The sequence below is a fragment of the Zeugodacus cucurbitae genome, chromosome 3, assembly GCF_028554725.1.
Source record: "Zeugodacus cucurbitae isolate PBARC_wt_2022May chromosome 3, idZeuCucr1.2, whole genome shotgun sequence".
NCBI lineage: Eukaryota > Metazoa > Arthropoda > Insecta > Diptera > Tephritidae > Zeugodacus > Zeugodacus cucurbitae.
In genome coordinates, this window is record NC_071668.1 from 43,482,404 (window position 1) to 43,494,453 (window position 12,050).

At 34.1% G+C, this 12,050-nt stretch overlaps 1 protein-coding gene and 2 long non-coding RNA genes across 16 annotated transcripts in view; 1 reads left to right on the forward strand and 2 right to left on the reverse strand.

Moving 5' to 3' along the window:
- Positions 1-1,887: 1,887 nt before the first annotated feature.
- LOC128920529 (uncharacterized) lies at positions 1,888-3,858 on the reverse strand. Its single transcript, XR_008470607.1, has 3 exons — positions 2,674-3,858; positions 2,441-2,612; positions 1,888-2,383 (listed from the first exon to the last, which is right to left on the reverse strand). It is a non-coding gene; the product is annotated as an uncharacterized LOC128920529 (long non-coding RNA).
- A 140-nt stretch (positions 3,859-3,998) lies between these two features.
- Positions 3,999-12,050, forward strand: part of LOC105219395 (uncharacterized) — a 34,701-nt gene continuing 26,649 nt past the window's right edge. For 2 of the 14 annotated variants that reach the window (XM_054228013.1, XM_054228014.1), the window contains exon 1: positions 5,388-5,770. In XM_054228013.1, the coding sequence (XP_054083988.1) occupies positions 5,671-5,770 (100 nt within the window). In that variant the 5' untranslated portion in view covers positions 5,388-5,670. Of the gene's footprint in view, positions 4,314-4,373; positions 4,390-4,543; positions 4,668-5,387; positions 5,771-12,050 lie in introns of those variants that run through there. The other 12 variants (XM_054228004.1, XM_054228005.1, XM_054228012.1 and 9 more) reach the window with 12 other exon arrangements.
- On the reverse strand, positions 5,575-6,759 carry LOC128920531 (uncharacterized). Its single transcript, XR_008470609.1, has 2 exons — positions 6,156-6,759; positions 5,575-6,096 (listed from the first exon to the last, which is right to left on the reverse strand). It is a non-coding gene; the product is annotated as an uncharacterized LOC128920531 (long non-coding RNA).

Below are 12,050 nucleotides of genomic sequence, written 5' to 3' on the forward strand. Positions count from 1 at the left end.
GCAACGAATGGTTTGAAATCCGAATTGCAAGAGTTAAGAGCGGCTATGGAAGAAGAAAACATCAACGTTGACGAAAGTTTTCGCATTGGTGTTGCAGAAATCAACAATGAAGAAAAGGAACAGACTCCATGTTCGTCAGGAGTAATGGACATGAACATGATTTTGTCTGCAATGTCTCACATGTCGTCGCAGATAGTGTCCCAGCTGCAATCACAGTTTGAAGCGCAGGACGCTCGTTGGTCAACGCGAATGAAAGAACGGGACATACGCTTAACAACAAAGTTATCCCAAATAACAGAACATATATCAGCTCATTTATCTTCACAGCGAATGAGACGTATATGTCAAGACCTTTGGAAGCGCATGGAGGGATTTTGTTATCACAATTGGAAGTGAATGGGGTGTCCTCACAGTTGAAAGAGGAGGAGTCGATGGAGGTGACCTTACAAAGAGAAGAGGTGTCAACACAGCTGGAAGTGCATGGAGAGTGTATACCATCACAGATTTCGGCAGAGGTGTTGACACAGTTGAACAGGAGGTGCATAAATCGACGCGGGTGATCTCAGAGGAGACAGACGTGTCATGGACAAAATATTGTGACCTGAAGGTAGAAGACTCAACAACATGAGCCTCCAGGTGTGAACCGCCCAAAGAAAGAAGAAATAGCTGCAGAACGTCCAATCGCAAAAGCACAGTGCAACAACAAATTAGTGGCTGGTTGCTTATATCGAGTGTGGAAAAATAAAGAAGGACAAAACTCCAGATCTCGCATGGTTGTCAGGAATGAAAGATTAGTCCGCAATGAGACGTACAAAGATCCAAGGATTCTTGACAATCACGAAAGCCTTGGAAAAATTGAATAATCAGTTTTATTGGGTTGGTTGTCGTCAATCATTGAGAGATTGCATTGCAGCTAAAGTGTCGAGTTCCAAGAGTCATGGTCAGATGAAGCAGTTCAGTTTGGGAGCGCTATTTGAGCGATTCGCCATGGTTGTAGCTGGTCCATTACCTACCAGTAAATCAGGAAACAGGAGTGTTTTGTTTTGTTCAGGACAGAGGTGTGCCCAATTCGTGGTAAAGAGACTGACGAGATGGCGGACGTGGACATTAAAAGTTGGGAGATGTGCTAGAAGCTATATGTCCGGAAAATATTTGAAGATGCATCACATCCACGAACCGATCGCATGGTGGAAAGATTCATCCGATATTTGGAAGAGCATTTTAGAAAGCTGGTGGACAGGTATCACCACAGGTACAGAGAATGTCCATACATTCATGCTGCTGGCTTATCGGCCTGCTGTCCAGCAATCAACGGCGTAGACGACTGCGAGTATAATTTTTGGTTAATAAATGATTTAAGGTTTAGGTTTAATGCCAATGGAGAAAGGAATGTTAAGCAGGACGACAGTGTCCTGATAGACGAGATTAGGGGAAGAAATGCTAGCGTTTGGTTCTGGAAGTATGTCTAACCGGGACGATAAGACTTAAGTGGAGGGCAGTGTAACGAAAATGGCACCAGAACAAACGAGAATTGACAATCGAAATCGATAACTTGCCAGATGTATCTAGACATCGATATTCGTAATTGCCAGAATGTTCGAGTGGCGATGTATCGCTTACGATCGACTATATAAGAGCTACCGGACTGGCAGTAAGACACAGTTCTAATAAGAGAGTTGTCGAGTAAAGTGTAAGCAAGCTATAAGTTAGAGTTGTAAAGTACCCTGCAAGACAGGTACAGGCGAATTCTTCGGTGAAATGCCTGGGAGCGGTACCCGCAGTTTCAATGAAAGTTTCTATGCCATTCTTAAGGGCCAATCGACAAAAGTACACGAAACTCTTGTATACGTGTGATCGTTCATCCCTTTCTTGCTCTTCTTTCATCATTTAGCAATGTATATATACCTCTTGCACAATTTGGGGAATGGTATTGGTACAATCACGGATGAAAGACCCAAAACTGCGAACCAAAACTCCACGTGCACTTTCAGTACTGCGACCCACAAAAGCCCAGAAACTATACCCGCTATTTTCGGTTAGTTCTACCAAAATCTCAAATGAGAATTTAATAACAAAATCATTAATTATATTTCATATTTATTTAAAATATCATGCCATTTAGGTGTTTATTATTATATTTACTTCTATTTACTATAAATGTATTATCGTACTTCACTATATACATTTGTAAACGTATTGAATATTTGAACAATTTTTGCTATCTGACAAAGGCTGGAGGAAGAGTGGCAAATGTCAAATACCTCGAGCGGCCTGGAAGTGTAAACTGCGCACATTATGTGAGGACTCTTTTGGTTTTTTAGGAGATTTGGAAGATCTGTTCTTTCATTAATTTCATTAGTACTAGATTCTGGGAGGAGGGTTTCTATAAAATATAAAGTAAAATTTTAATTTTTACAACATAAAAGTTGGTAATAATTACCTTATGTTTCAGGAATTCTAAATATAGCATGGGCTACTTCCTGGTCATAACATCCATGCTCTTCCTGTAGTATTTCCATTGAACTAATTTCGGTGAATCCATGTCCTTGTAAAACAATACAACAACGTTATGATTCCTCAATACAAGGTGAAAATTAATCAAAAAAGTCCTCCTAATTAAACATACAAGAAGTTTTTAAATTTTTATGATCACAAACATTCACTTAAATTTACCCTCTGGTTTCTATGTTTCAGTTGCTGGTATGGCCAACTGAGGTGCCGGTAAGTGCATAAATACTGCATCTGCTTTGCCCTCTAGCTCATTGGCAAAGCCCATTTGACACACGTCACGATGATAAACGGTTTTAAAATCATCTAAACCATGTCGTTCCAATTCTTCACGTGATTGTGTTTACCAAAAGGTTTAATTGCACGTAAAAAAGTGGCATTAAACCTAATATCTGGTGTGTAAATGATTTGTGTTCGATGTAGCAGCGTTTGCTTCCATAGTTCTGGATTTGCTTGCAGCACATATTCCATCGCTTCGAAAGTTCTACGCTGCTACCATAAGTGACATCAATAAGTTTGCGTACCTTTAACGCGCTACATGATGTTTGAAATATCTGTATGGAAAATTAATTAGAATAGACAAGATTATATTCAACAATTATATACAATTGAATACGTAAATTCTATGGTTTCGCCATTGATGTTGACCATTGTTGGCGTAGCTTCTATTGCGTGCTTCGAATTGATAGTGCAATAAAGTATTACTGTATCACCCTCTTCAATTCCATATTTTGGCCTTAGAAAACTTTTATTGTACGTTTTACTTATTTAAAAATGCGTGCTTCAATAATTTAAACTTTAATTAGGCTGCAGATCACTGAATTAAATAAAACACGCAAAATAATACTTTACAAGCAGCCATGATATAGCTCAAAACAAAACTTGTTCAAACACGAGAACTTTGGTTGTTTCTTTCCATCATTCTTGGTGCTGTACGAAAGAAGAGTTGAGGTAAATTTTTATGTACATTTCGCCCTTTGTTGCATATGTGTGTATGTAGTCGTGTTATTAAAATTTCTTTGAATGTATTGGAGTTTCAGTCCCCATGACTTGCTGGGTATAGTAATAAGTAATAAAGTGTTACGTTATAAGGAATTAGAAATAAAGTTTAGAGTATTTCCATTAAATTGTGACTTTTATTTGACAATCCAGTGATCGAACTCTGGGTAGAGTTTCAGCGTAAACAACAGATTTTGGAAATCCGTTACAATAACATAAATATTGAGAAAAATGTGAACCAAGTCGAAAATGGTATAACACAAAAGTTTTTTATGCACCACGCAAACTGGTCGTACAAGGATTTGAAAAAGTAATATGAACTAGAAGTGCTTTCGAGAGGGAACGAATTGTAAAATAAGGAACACCAAATGCGAACTACACTTAAAGAACAAAAGTTTTCTTGTTAGAACAGATGCTAACGAACGCACATCTTGTTTATGCAGTTACCAAAGCGTTTGTTGTATAGTGGGTTGTCATTGTAATGTATTGTCTTTTATTTTGAACACTTTTTTCTTGTGTAGAAAAACCTGAGAAGTAAAGTAAAAAAACAATGCAAGGAGGAATTGAAAAGTGAACAGCTTATACAGGGAATCAGAGCAATTCTTAATTCCTAGAGTGATTTCGGTATTTGCGTTGGAAGTAATTCGCATACATACATTTTAAATTTGTATATATGTAATTTGTAAAAGAGTTCTATATCAGAATATATTTAAGTAATTTACGTTCCTTTCCTAAACGTGTAAAATTCCGAATTACTTACACGCATTAATTAATATTTGTAAAATATTGAAGCCAATGAAAATAAGGTATTGGCAATTCATAGTCATTAAATAACTATATTATATTTTTTTTTGGTGTCGAAATGTTTTTAAATGATCCAAGGTGAACGAGTTTACAATGCATGACGTGAACATAATTTTGTTGTACAAAATTGCTATTACTTTGAATTCTATAATTAAGTGATAAGCAATACTAAATTAAACTGAAAGTGAATAACTATACCATGTGTTATAGCTACTTCTAAAATTGCTAATAGTTCTAGGAGATATGATCCGTAACCTTGTCAATGGCAAATACTGATAATTATTATATTTTGCGTATAAAAAGTTAACTATGCACAAACATACATATGTGTATTTTCGGGAAGGATTGCAAAAGAGGTAAACTTTTGCATTGAGATTAAATTGCTACTGTTAAAGAAGAGTGGTACAAAGTTACTTGAATATTAACTTCACAAACTAAAAACAAATGTTATTACATAATCAGAATTTTAAGATTTAATTTTGTATTTGGACAATATAACAAGATTGTTTAAAATAAATATGCTTATAGTTCTTATATGGCATTTTAGTAAAATATAAAATGTGTGTGAGTAATGAGAAAAAAAATAATTAGAGAGAAAACACCAAATTCAAATAGTTACATTCAAATAAAAATATATGTACATATATATATACAAGATATAATCTTAAAATATTTTCGTACATATACTGATTTCTAACTAATTATACACAATCACAAAAGTGTTCGCACTTCTGCTTACTTTATCAATGAAGGCTTGCCACGTCCATAAAATATTCTAAACACTAAATTATAAATTTTTATATAATTAAAAAAAATGTTTTTTAAGTCAAATGAATTTTTAACCTTTAAATTACACATAAAAATGTTTAAGAAAGGATACTATACTTATAGTCTACTATCCGTTTAGTCTTTCTTTGATTCCCAATGATTTTTTCATACAAACTCGGGCGTTATATATTAACATATTTAAAATCATTTTTCAAAGCACCCACCAATTAGTAATCGTTTTTAACAGCATTTGCTCAGAAGTTATTTAAAGTTGTTAAATTAATTTACTTTTCGATGTACGACTGTAGGAGCGAACATATTCGCTTAGATAAAATAGTACCCGCGGTATTTAAATATCTTTATTATTATCATATTTGTATGAAATTGAAATGAAAAATTTCTGTGTGCTAAAAAAAATAAATATGGGCGTAGAAAATCTTCATATGGCAAGCATTATTGACTAACGTTTTTGCTCATACGTGTACTACCAATTGGTTGTTAAAGAGTTAGTCAAAATATAAAAACAAATATAAGAGATAATTGATAATTTGGGGATTAGTTTCTAAACAAAATCGGAACAATTACATCATAATGGCGACTTCAGGAACAGCTGCGTCGGCGACAGCACACGCTACCAGTGTTGTTGTTTTGGATCGCGGCAACAATACCACATGCACCATAAATCTGCATGGTAAGTATTTGAAATACAAATTCATAAATACTAATATTATTAATTGTATTTTATTAAAACTCCAACTTGATCACCAGACTGGGAAGTCTGCGGTTCATTTCAGGGAGCCTAGAACTCGTTAGTTTTTTTCCCAAAGATATTTTCTGTTCTAAGTTGTTGACATATCGCTCATTTACATGAATAGTGTCACAACTCAAAAAAGTCTATTTTTCAAGAGAGCGGCAACATAAAAAATTTAATCACCAATATCGTTGTAATACAAAATGTGTCGTTTTTTTCTACTATATGTCTGATATTTTATCATAAAATATTTGTGCTGTTGGTTTCTGAAATAAAATCGTGAAATGTAAAAAGAGTTAATAACACATAAATATTGTAATATTACCTCAAATTATCTTTTAATTTTATATTTTGAACCAAATAAACGCTTTGCATTATCAGCTGATTGTGCATTGCGTAAACTTGCCATGATTGCCACTGAAAATGGTCTCGCATATTTGCAAGATTGTCGTAAAATAAAAGGCATGTAAAAATTGACAGCTGTTTTACGATATTGTTAAATTTTACATGTGAAAGCAAGAACAAAGTTATATAGTTGAATTCGTACAGGAGAGTATGCGGATACATCATTTAAAATGCTATCGCCGCTTGCTCAGTGCTGCCAAATTTTGTTTTACATATGTATACTATACACAATGGTAAAGCATAGACGAAGCTCGAAACAAAGGAATAAAAATTTTATCCACCTAAGAAAATGGTTCAGCACTATTGCGCATGATTAAGAGGAAATTTTAGTGCTGGCTTGCACCATAAGTGCTGCCTGTCTGTTTGAATTACAGGATAGTGCGTTCTTTTGGCTTCTCTATAACGTTTAGCCAATCGATGACAGCTAATATGTAGTATGTATACGGTGACCATAATTTCAAATCGAAAAAAACAGAACATTTTTTAAGAACAAATTTATTTAATCCAAGTAACAAAAATTAACATAAAAAACATAAATCAGTCTCCTTTGACTTATATATATATATATATATATATATATATATATATATATATATGTAGGTATTAAAAAACTTATTTTTAAATTAAATATTACATAAATGCCGCTATGTCTGAATTTGGTATCCCCGCAAAACTAATACGGCTGTGTAAGTTGACGTTGAGTAACACCAAAAGCTCCGTCATGATTGGGAAGGACCTCTCCGAGCCGTTCGATACCAAACGAGGTTTCAGACAAGGTGACTCACTATCGTGCGACTTTCTTAACTTGATGTTGGAAAAAATAATGCGAGGTGCAGAGCTAAATAGAGAAGGTACAATCCTCTACAAGAGTGTACAGCTGCAGAGAACTTACAACATAGAGAAGGTGCAGGTTCGACAGCGAAATAAATTCAAGTCTGAAAACTTTCAACGGGGGAATTTACCACACTACCGGGGAATTCACCTTCTGAAAAGTTAACAGCGATTTCAGTTTTAGCAGCAGGGAATCTGTAAAACGAGAAATTGCTGGCACATGAAATAATCATGTGATATTTTTCAAATTCATTTAAATTTTTTATTATTTTTTATTTTATGTTATTTTAAACTAATTTATAAATTGATATAATTACTAATTAAAATCATATTTTTACCAAATTATTAATAAAATTAATAAAAATAATGTTTATGATGGGCGTCGAACCTGATGCCCTTTCTCAACTAGGGAATTCGATGGCTAGGCAAAATAGGAAAATATGTGTGAATAAAATATGCGAGAATTTATCAATTGATGGTAAACAATTCTGAAAGTCATGTTTTATTAAATTTATGTATTATTCAATAGTATTTTTATTTCATTTAATTTTCTATCTTTTTTTCATTTAATTTTTATTAGATATTTTTTATTTATTTTAAGTTAATTTTTATTTATATCTGATTAAAAAGTTCGTCTTATTCTTTAATTATTTAAATAAATTATATAATAATCAATAATATCATTAAGAACTCGAACAATCATTGATTTGCCGTCGGCAAATTTCATAATAATGTGAATGTTATACGTTCTCTGCATACGCGTGCAGAAATATATATATACATATATACATATAAATGTGAACATACAAATCTACATTCCTCACATTTGTTACAATAACATTTTCCTTCATAAGCGCAAGCGTCGCGCACATCTCCGCGCATACCTTGCCCAAAAGCGGTTTGTCTGGAATTCAAATTCAAACAATTTCTGATATTTCCTTCAAAAGAGAAAACTGGCAGTGGCCGAGAATCATATTCATATTTCTATTAGAACTAGCATCTTGTCCTATGGATTATGAAATATCAATTAAGCTGATTGACTATCGATGGCTATGATGGTGCTGGTGGTACGCACGCACCCGCTTTTTAGACGGTGCTCGGGTTCAAATCCTGGCCGAAGTCTTATTTTTCGCATATTTTTATTGATGGCAAATATGAAAATTTATTCTTTTATGAATTTTTTTCAATTCTGTAAAATAATAACGAGTATAACAGCAATTGGTGAATTCCCTACTCGTCGGTTTTCAGCTCTGTACACGAGCCAATCGAGCATCATACAAAAATCAAAATGCACCTTCTCTATGTTGTAAGTTCTCTGCAGCTGCTGGCGTACGCCGATGATATTGATCGGAAGCAACTACCGCGTCGTTTGTTCTGCTTTTTCCCGCATGGATAAGGAGGCGAAGCGAATGGGTCTGGAGGTGAATGAGGACAAGACGAAATATCTCCTGTCATCAAGCAAACAGTCGGCGCACTCGCGTCTTGGCTCCCACGTCACTGTTGACAGTCATAACTTTGAAGTTGTAGATAATTTCGTATACCTGGGAACCAGTATCAACAACACCAACAATGTTAGCCTCGAAATCCAGCGCAGAATCACTCTTGACAACAGGTGCTACTTTGAACTGAGTAGGCACTTGAACAGTAAAGTTCTCTCTCGACGAACCAAAATCAAATTCTACAAGTCGCTTATCATTCCCGTCCTGCTTTATGGTGCAGAAGCTTGGACGATGTCAACATCAGATGAGACGACACTATGAGTTTTCGAGAGGAAAATTTTGCGCAAGATTTATGGACATCAGAACATTGGCAACGTCGAATACCGCAGACGATGGAACGATGAGCTGTACGAGTTACACGAATAAAAAGACAGCGGCTACGCTGGCTAGGTCATGTTGTCCGAATGGACGAAAACACTCCAGCTCTGAAAGTGTTCCATGCAGTACCCGCCGGAGGAAGCCGAGGAAGGGGAAGGCCTCCACTCCGTTGGAGGGACCAGGTGGAGAGCGACCTGGTTACACTTGGAACCTCCAACTGGCGCCGAACTGCGAAGGAAAGAGAGGAGTGGCGCGCTCTCATCGATTCGGCTATAAACGGTTGAACGCCAATCACACACATACATAAATTACATAAATTACATAAAAATATAAATATGCATTAAATGCAAATTATTTGTACTTTTCAGAGGAATAAATTTTTGTAATCAAATTTTCTTCGGTTTGTAAGAAATTTTTAAACTCTATGCAGTTCATTTCATAATTGCATTTAGTAACTAAAATTGACTTCTCAGTCTCAATTTTCATTTGCAATTTTTCGTTTTTCCATATATTATTTAAAATGGAAAATACCCTTTCTGTTGGAGCATTTGAGCCCGGTAAACATAAATTAAATTCGACTATTTTACATATATTTTGATAAGGTACATATTGTTTTTTTTTAATTGTTGAAAAATTTCAATCCATTTTTGGTCAACTGGCTTTTTATTTTCCTCCCATTGAATAAGATTTTCTGGAGTTACATAACTTTTAACGCAGGTGAATTCATCAAACAATTCACTGTCATTAATATTACTGTTGCTCTTCTTTTCCATAATATGCACTAAATTTTTTTCAACCTCATCCCAAGATGGCACTGAGCGCAGAAGAATCCATTCCATTACCTCAACCTCTTTAAATGCATGATCCCACTGGTTTATATAATAAACACAATTATTATAAAAGTTTTTAACGTGATCTTTAATTTCTCTTAAGTTTCCAGTTCCTGCTTTTTCAAACTCTGACATGAGTTTTTTTAGGAGGAGGTTTTTTCAGGAGAGGTACAAAAATTGCATCTCTGCAACTTCTATCATGCAAATATTCTGCGATTCAATCTGCGTAATGTAATTATGAAAAAGAGATGCTTGACAATGAGTAAAGAAAAGTCATATTTCTGAGGTTGAGTTTTCAAAAAAAAGTTTTTAAGAGGCTTGGGCAGTGAGGCTGTTCTAAAAAATATTTTTTAGTGGTTTGAAAAGTTTTAAGATCCGTTCTATAGCTGGCTTTAGAGTAAGCCATCTTGTTTTACTAAAGCATAGCATTTTTTTATATTCGACATCAACATTTTCACAAATTTCTTTTAAATGCTTTACTCTAAGCGTGTATATATAAAAGTAAGAATATATTTTAACGACAATGACTTCAATATCCACCGGAAGACACTCTGTTGAACTTTGTATGCAATTATTAACAATGTGAGCAGCACAGTTTACGCCAATAAGGGTGCTGCCAGTGGATACTACCAATTTATGAAAAAGATTAAAGATCTTGCAGCTCCTCCAAAGTTACAATTAGTGTTATCTGCACAAAGAGCAAGTAACTTCTCACTTAATGCAAACTTTTTCATGAGATCAAAAATATAATTTGTGAGTATATCTGACGATTCACCAACGCATTTTCTGCGGGAAGGAGGCATTTTGTAAAGCTAAAACAAAAGAATTCTTCCAAATTTAAGTTTTTAACACTACTGGCAATAAAACTTACCTAGTTGTTTGTTAATAGAACATTACAGATAGCAAAACAATTCAAACCCACAATCTGCTGTTCGCATCAGGGATGACAATTTAATATTGAAGGGTTGTCCAGTAGTAGAAACTTTTTAAGCTGCTTGGTGCTAAATTTCAGAACAAAAAACAGTACGTTCGGAAAAAAACAGAACATTTTTGCCATATTCACTAAAAAAAACCGCAGAACAGGTGCTTCAAAATGAGTACAGTACTGCGAAAATCAGTACGGATGGTCACCGTAAGTATGTAGTGAACCTGGCAAATATTTAATGTTGCATTAGATTGCCAAATCAAAATATATATAAATAACATAGACTGAAAAGTTGTGTATAAATGTCCAAAAAAATGTTTAAAAAACGATATTGAAAACTATAGATAATTTGCCTTATTTATTTTAAATTTAGACAGCATCAATAACACCGTACAACATTGGGCTGGGTATTGGACCAAACTATTTTTTTTCTGGGAGATTGGGTCATATAAGCTTGACCGAAAAGTTTTATACACCATTGAATTAAGAAGAAAATAGATTATATCCACATTTTTAATTTTTTAGTATCTATATTCTGCAATTAATAATATTTTTTTAGTTCCTCTTGGAAAATAATTAGTTTGGTCCAATACGCAGAAAAAAGTCAATTTTGTCGCATAGTGTAATTTTTCCTTTGCATGAAGTGGTATTAAATGGTACAGACTACCTCGATGACAACTAGACTTATACTTTCCCTCCAATTAGGTTCTGCATAATCGTTAGAACAACAACAACGAGATGGAGTAATTTACGGTGTATTGTAGTTGTTACTATAAAGATTAAAAAAAGCCTTTAATGTGTAATTTTCATGAAATATCTTTCATTTCAAAGAAAACGTTTTAAATTGTCCGTTAAAATCAATTTCGTATGTTAATATTATTTTATGCTCAGGAAGAAATATAAACAATGGGTCTAATCATTGAATCCGTTTCGATCGAAAAATTTTACGTCGGAATCATTGAAACCGCATCGAAAATAAAATTTACGATCACATTGAACTCACTTACCGACTCGAAAAAATACATTCCGCGGCTAATATATGTTGCTAATTACGAAATCATTGAATCCCTAAAAGTGAAAATTTTGGTCGGAATCTATCCGTTGGTGAATGAGTTGCAGAAATGTAAAAGACATAAACCATTTGGAAGTTTTTATGTAAATAATTACTAATTATTAAATGGGTATTTTTGAGACAAGTGACAAAAATTAATTAAAAATGTTTAAAAGCTTTATAAAGTTGCCCCCTCGAAATAGCGACAGAATTTTCTCAAAGAGCCTCAGGCGAATTAAATATTTTTTAAGGTCAGATTTCATTTTTTTGCTCAGTTTTACGTTCTCACTTTGTGGTAAAGCAGTTTATCGACGGAATCAATGATTGCATGAACATTTTTGATCGAAAATATTTATCGTGT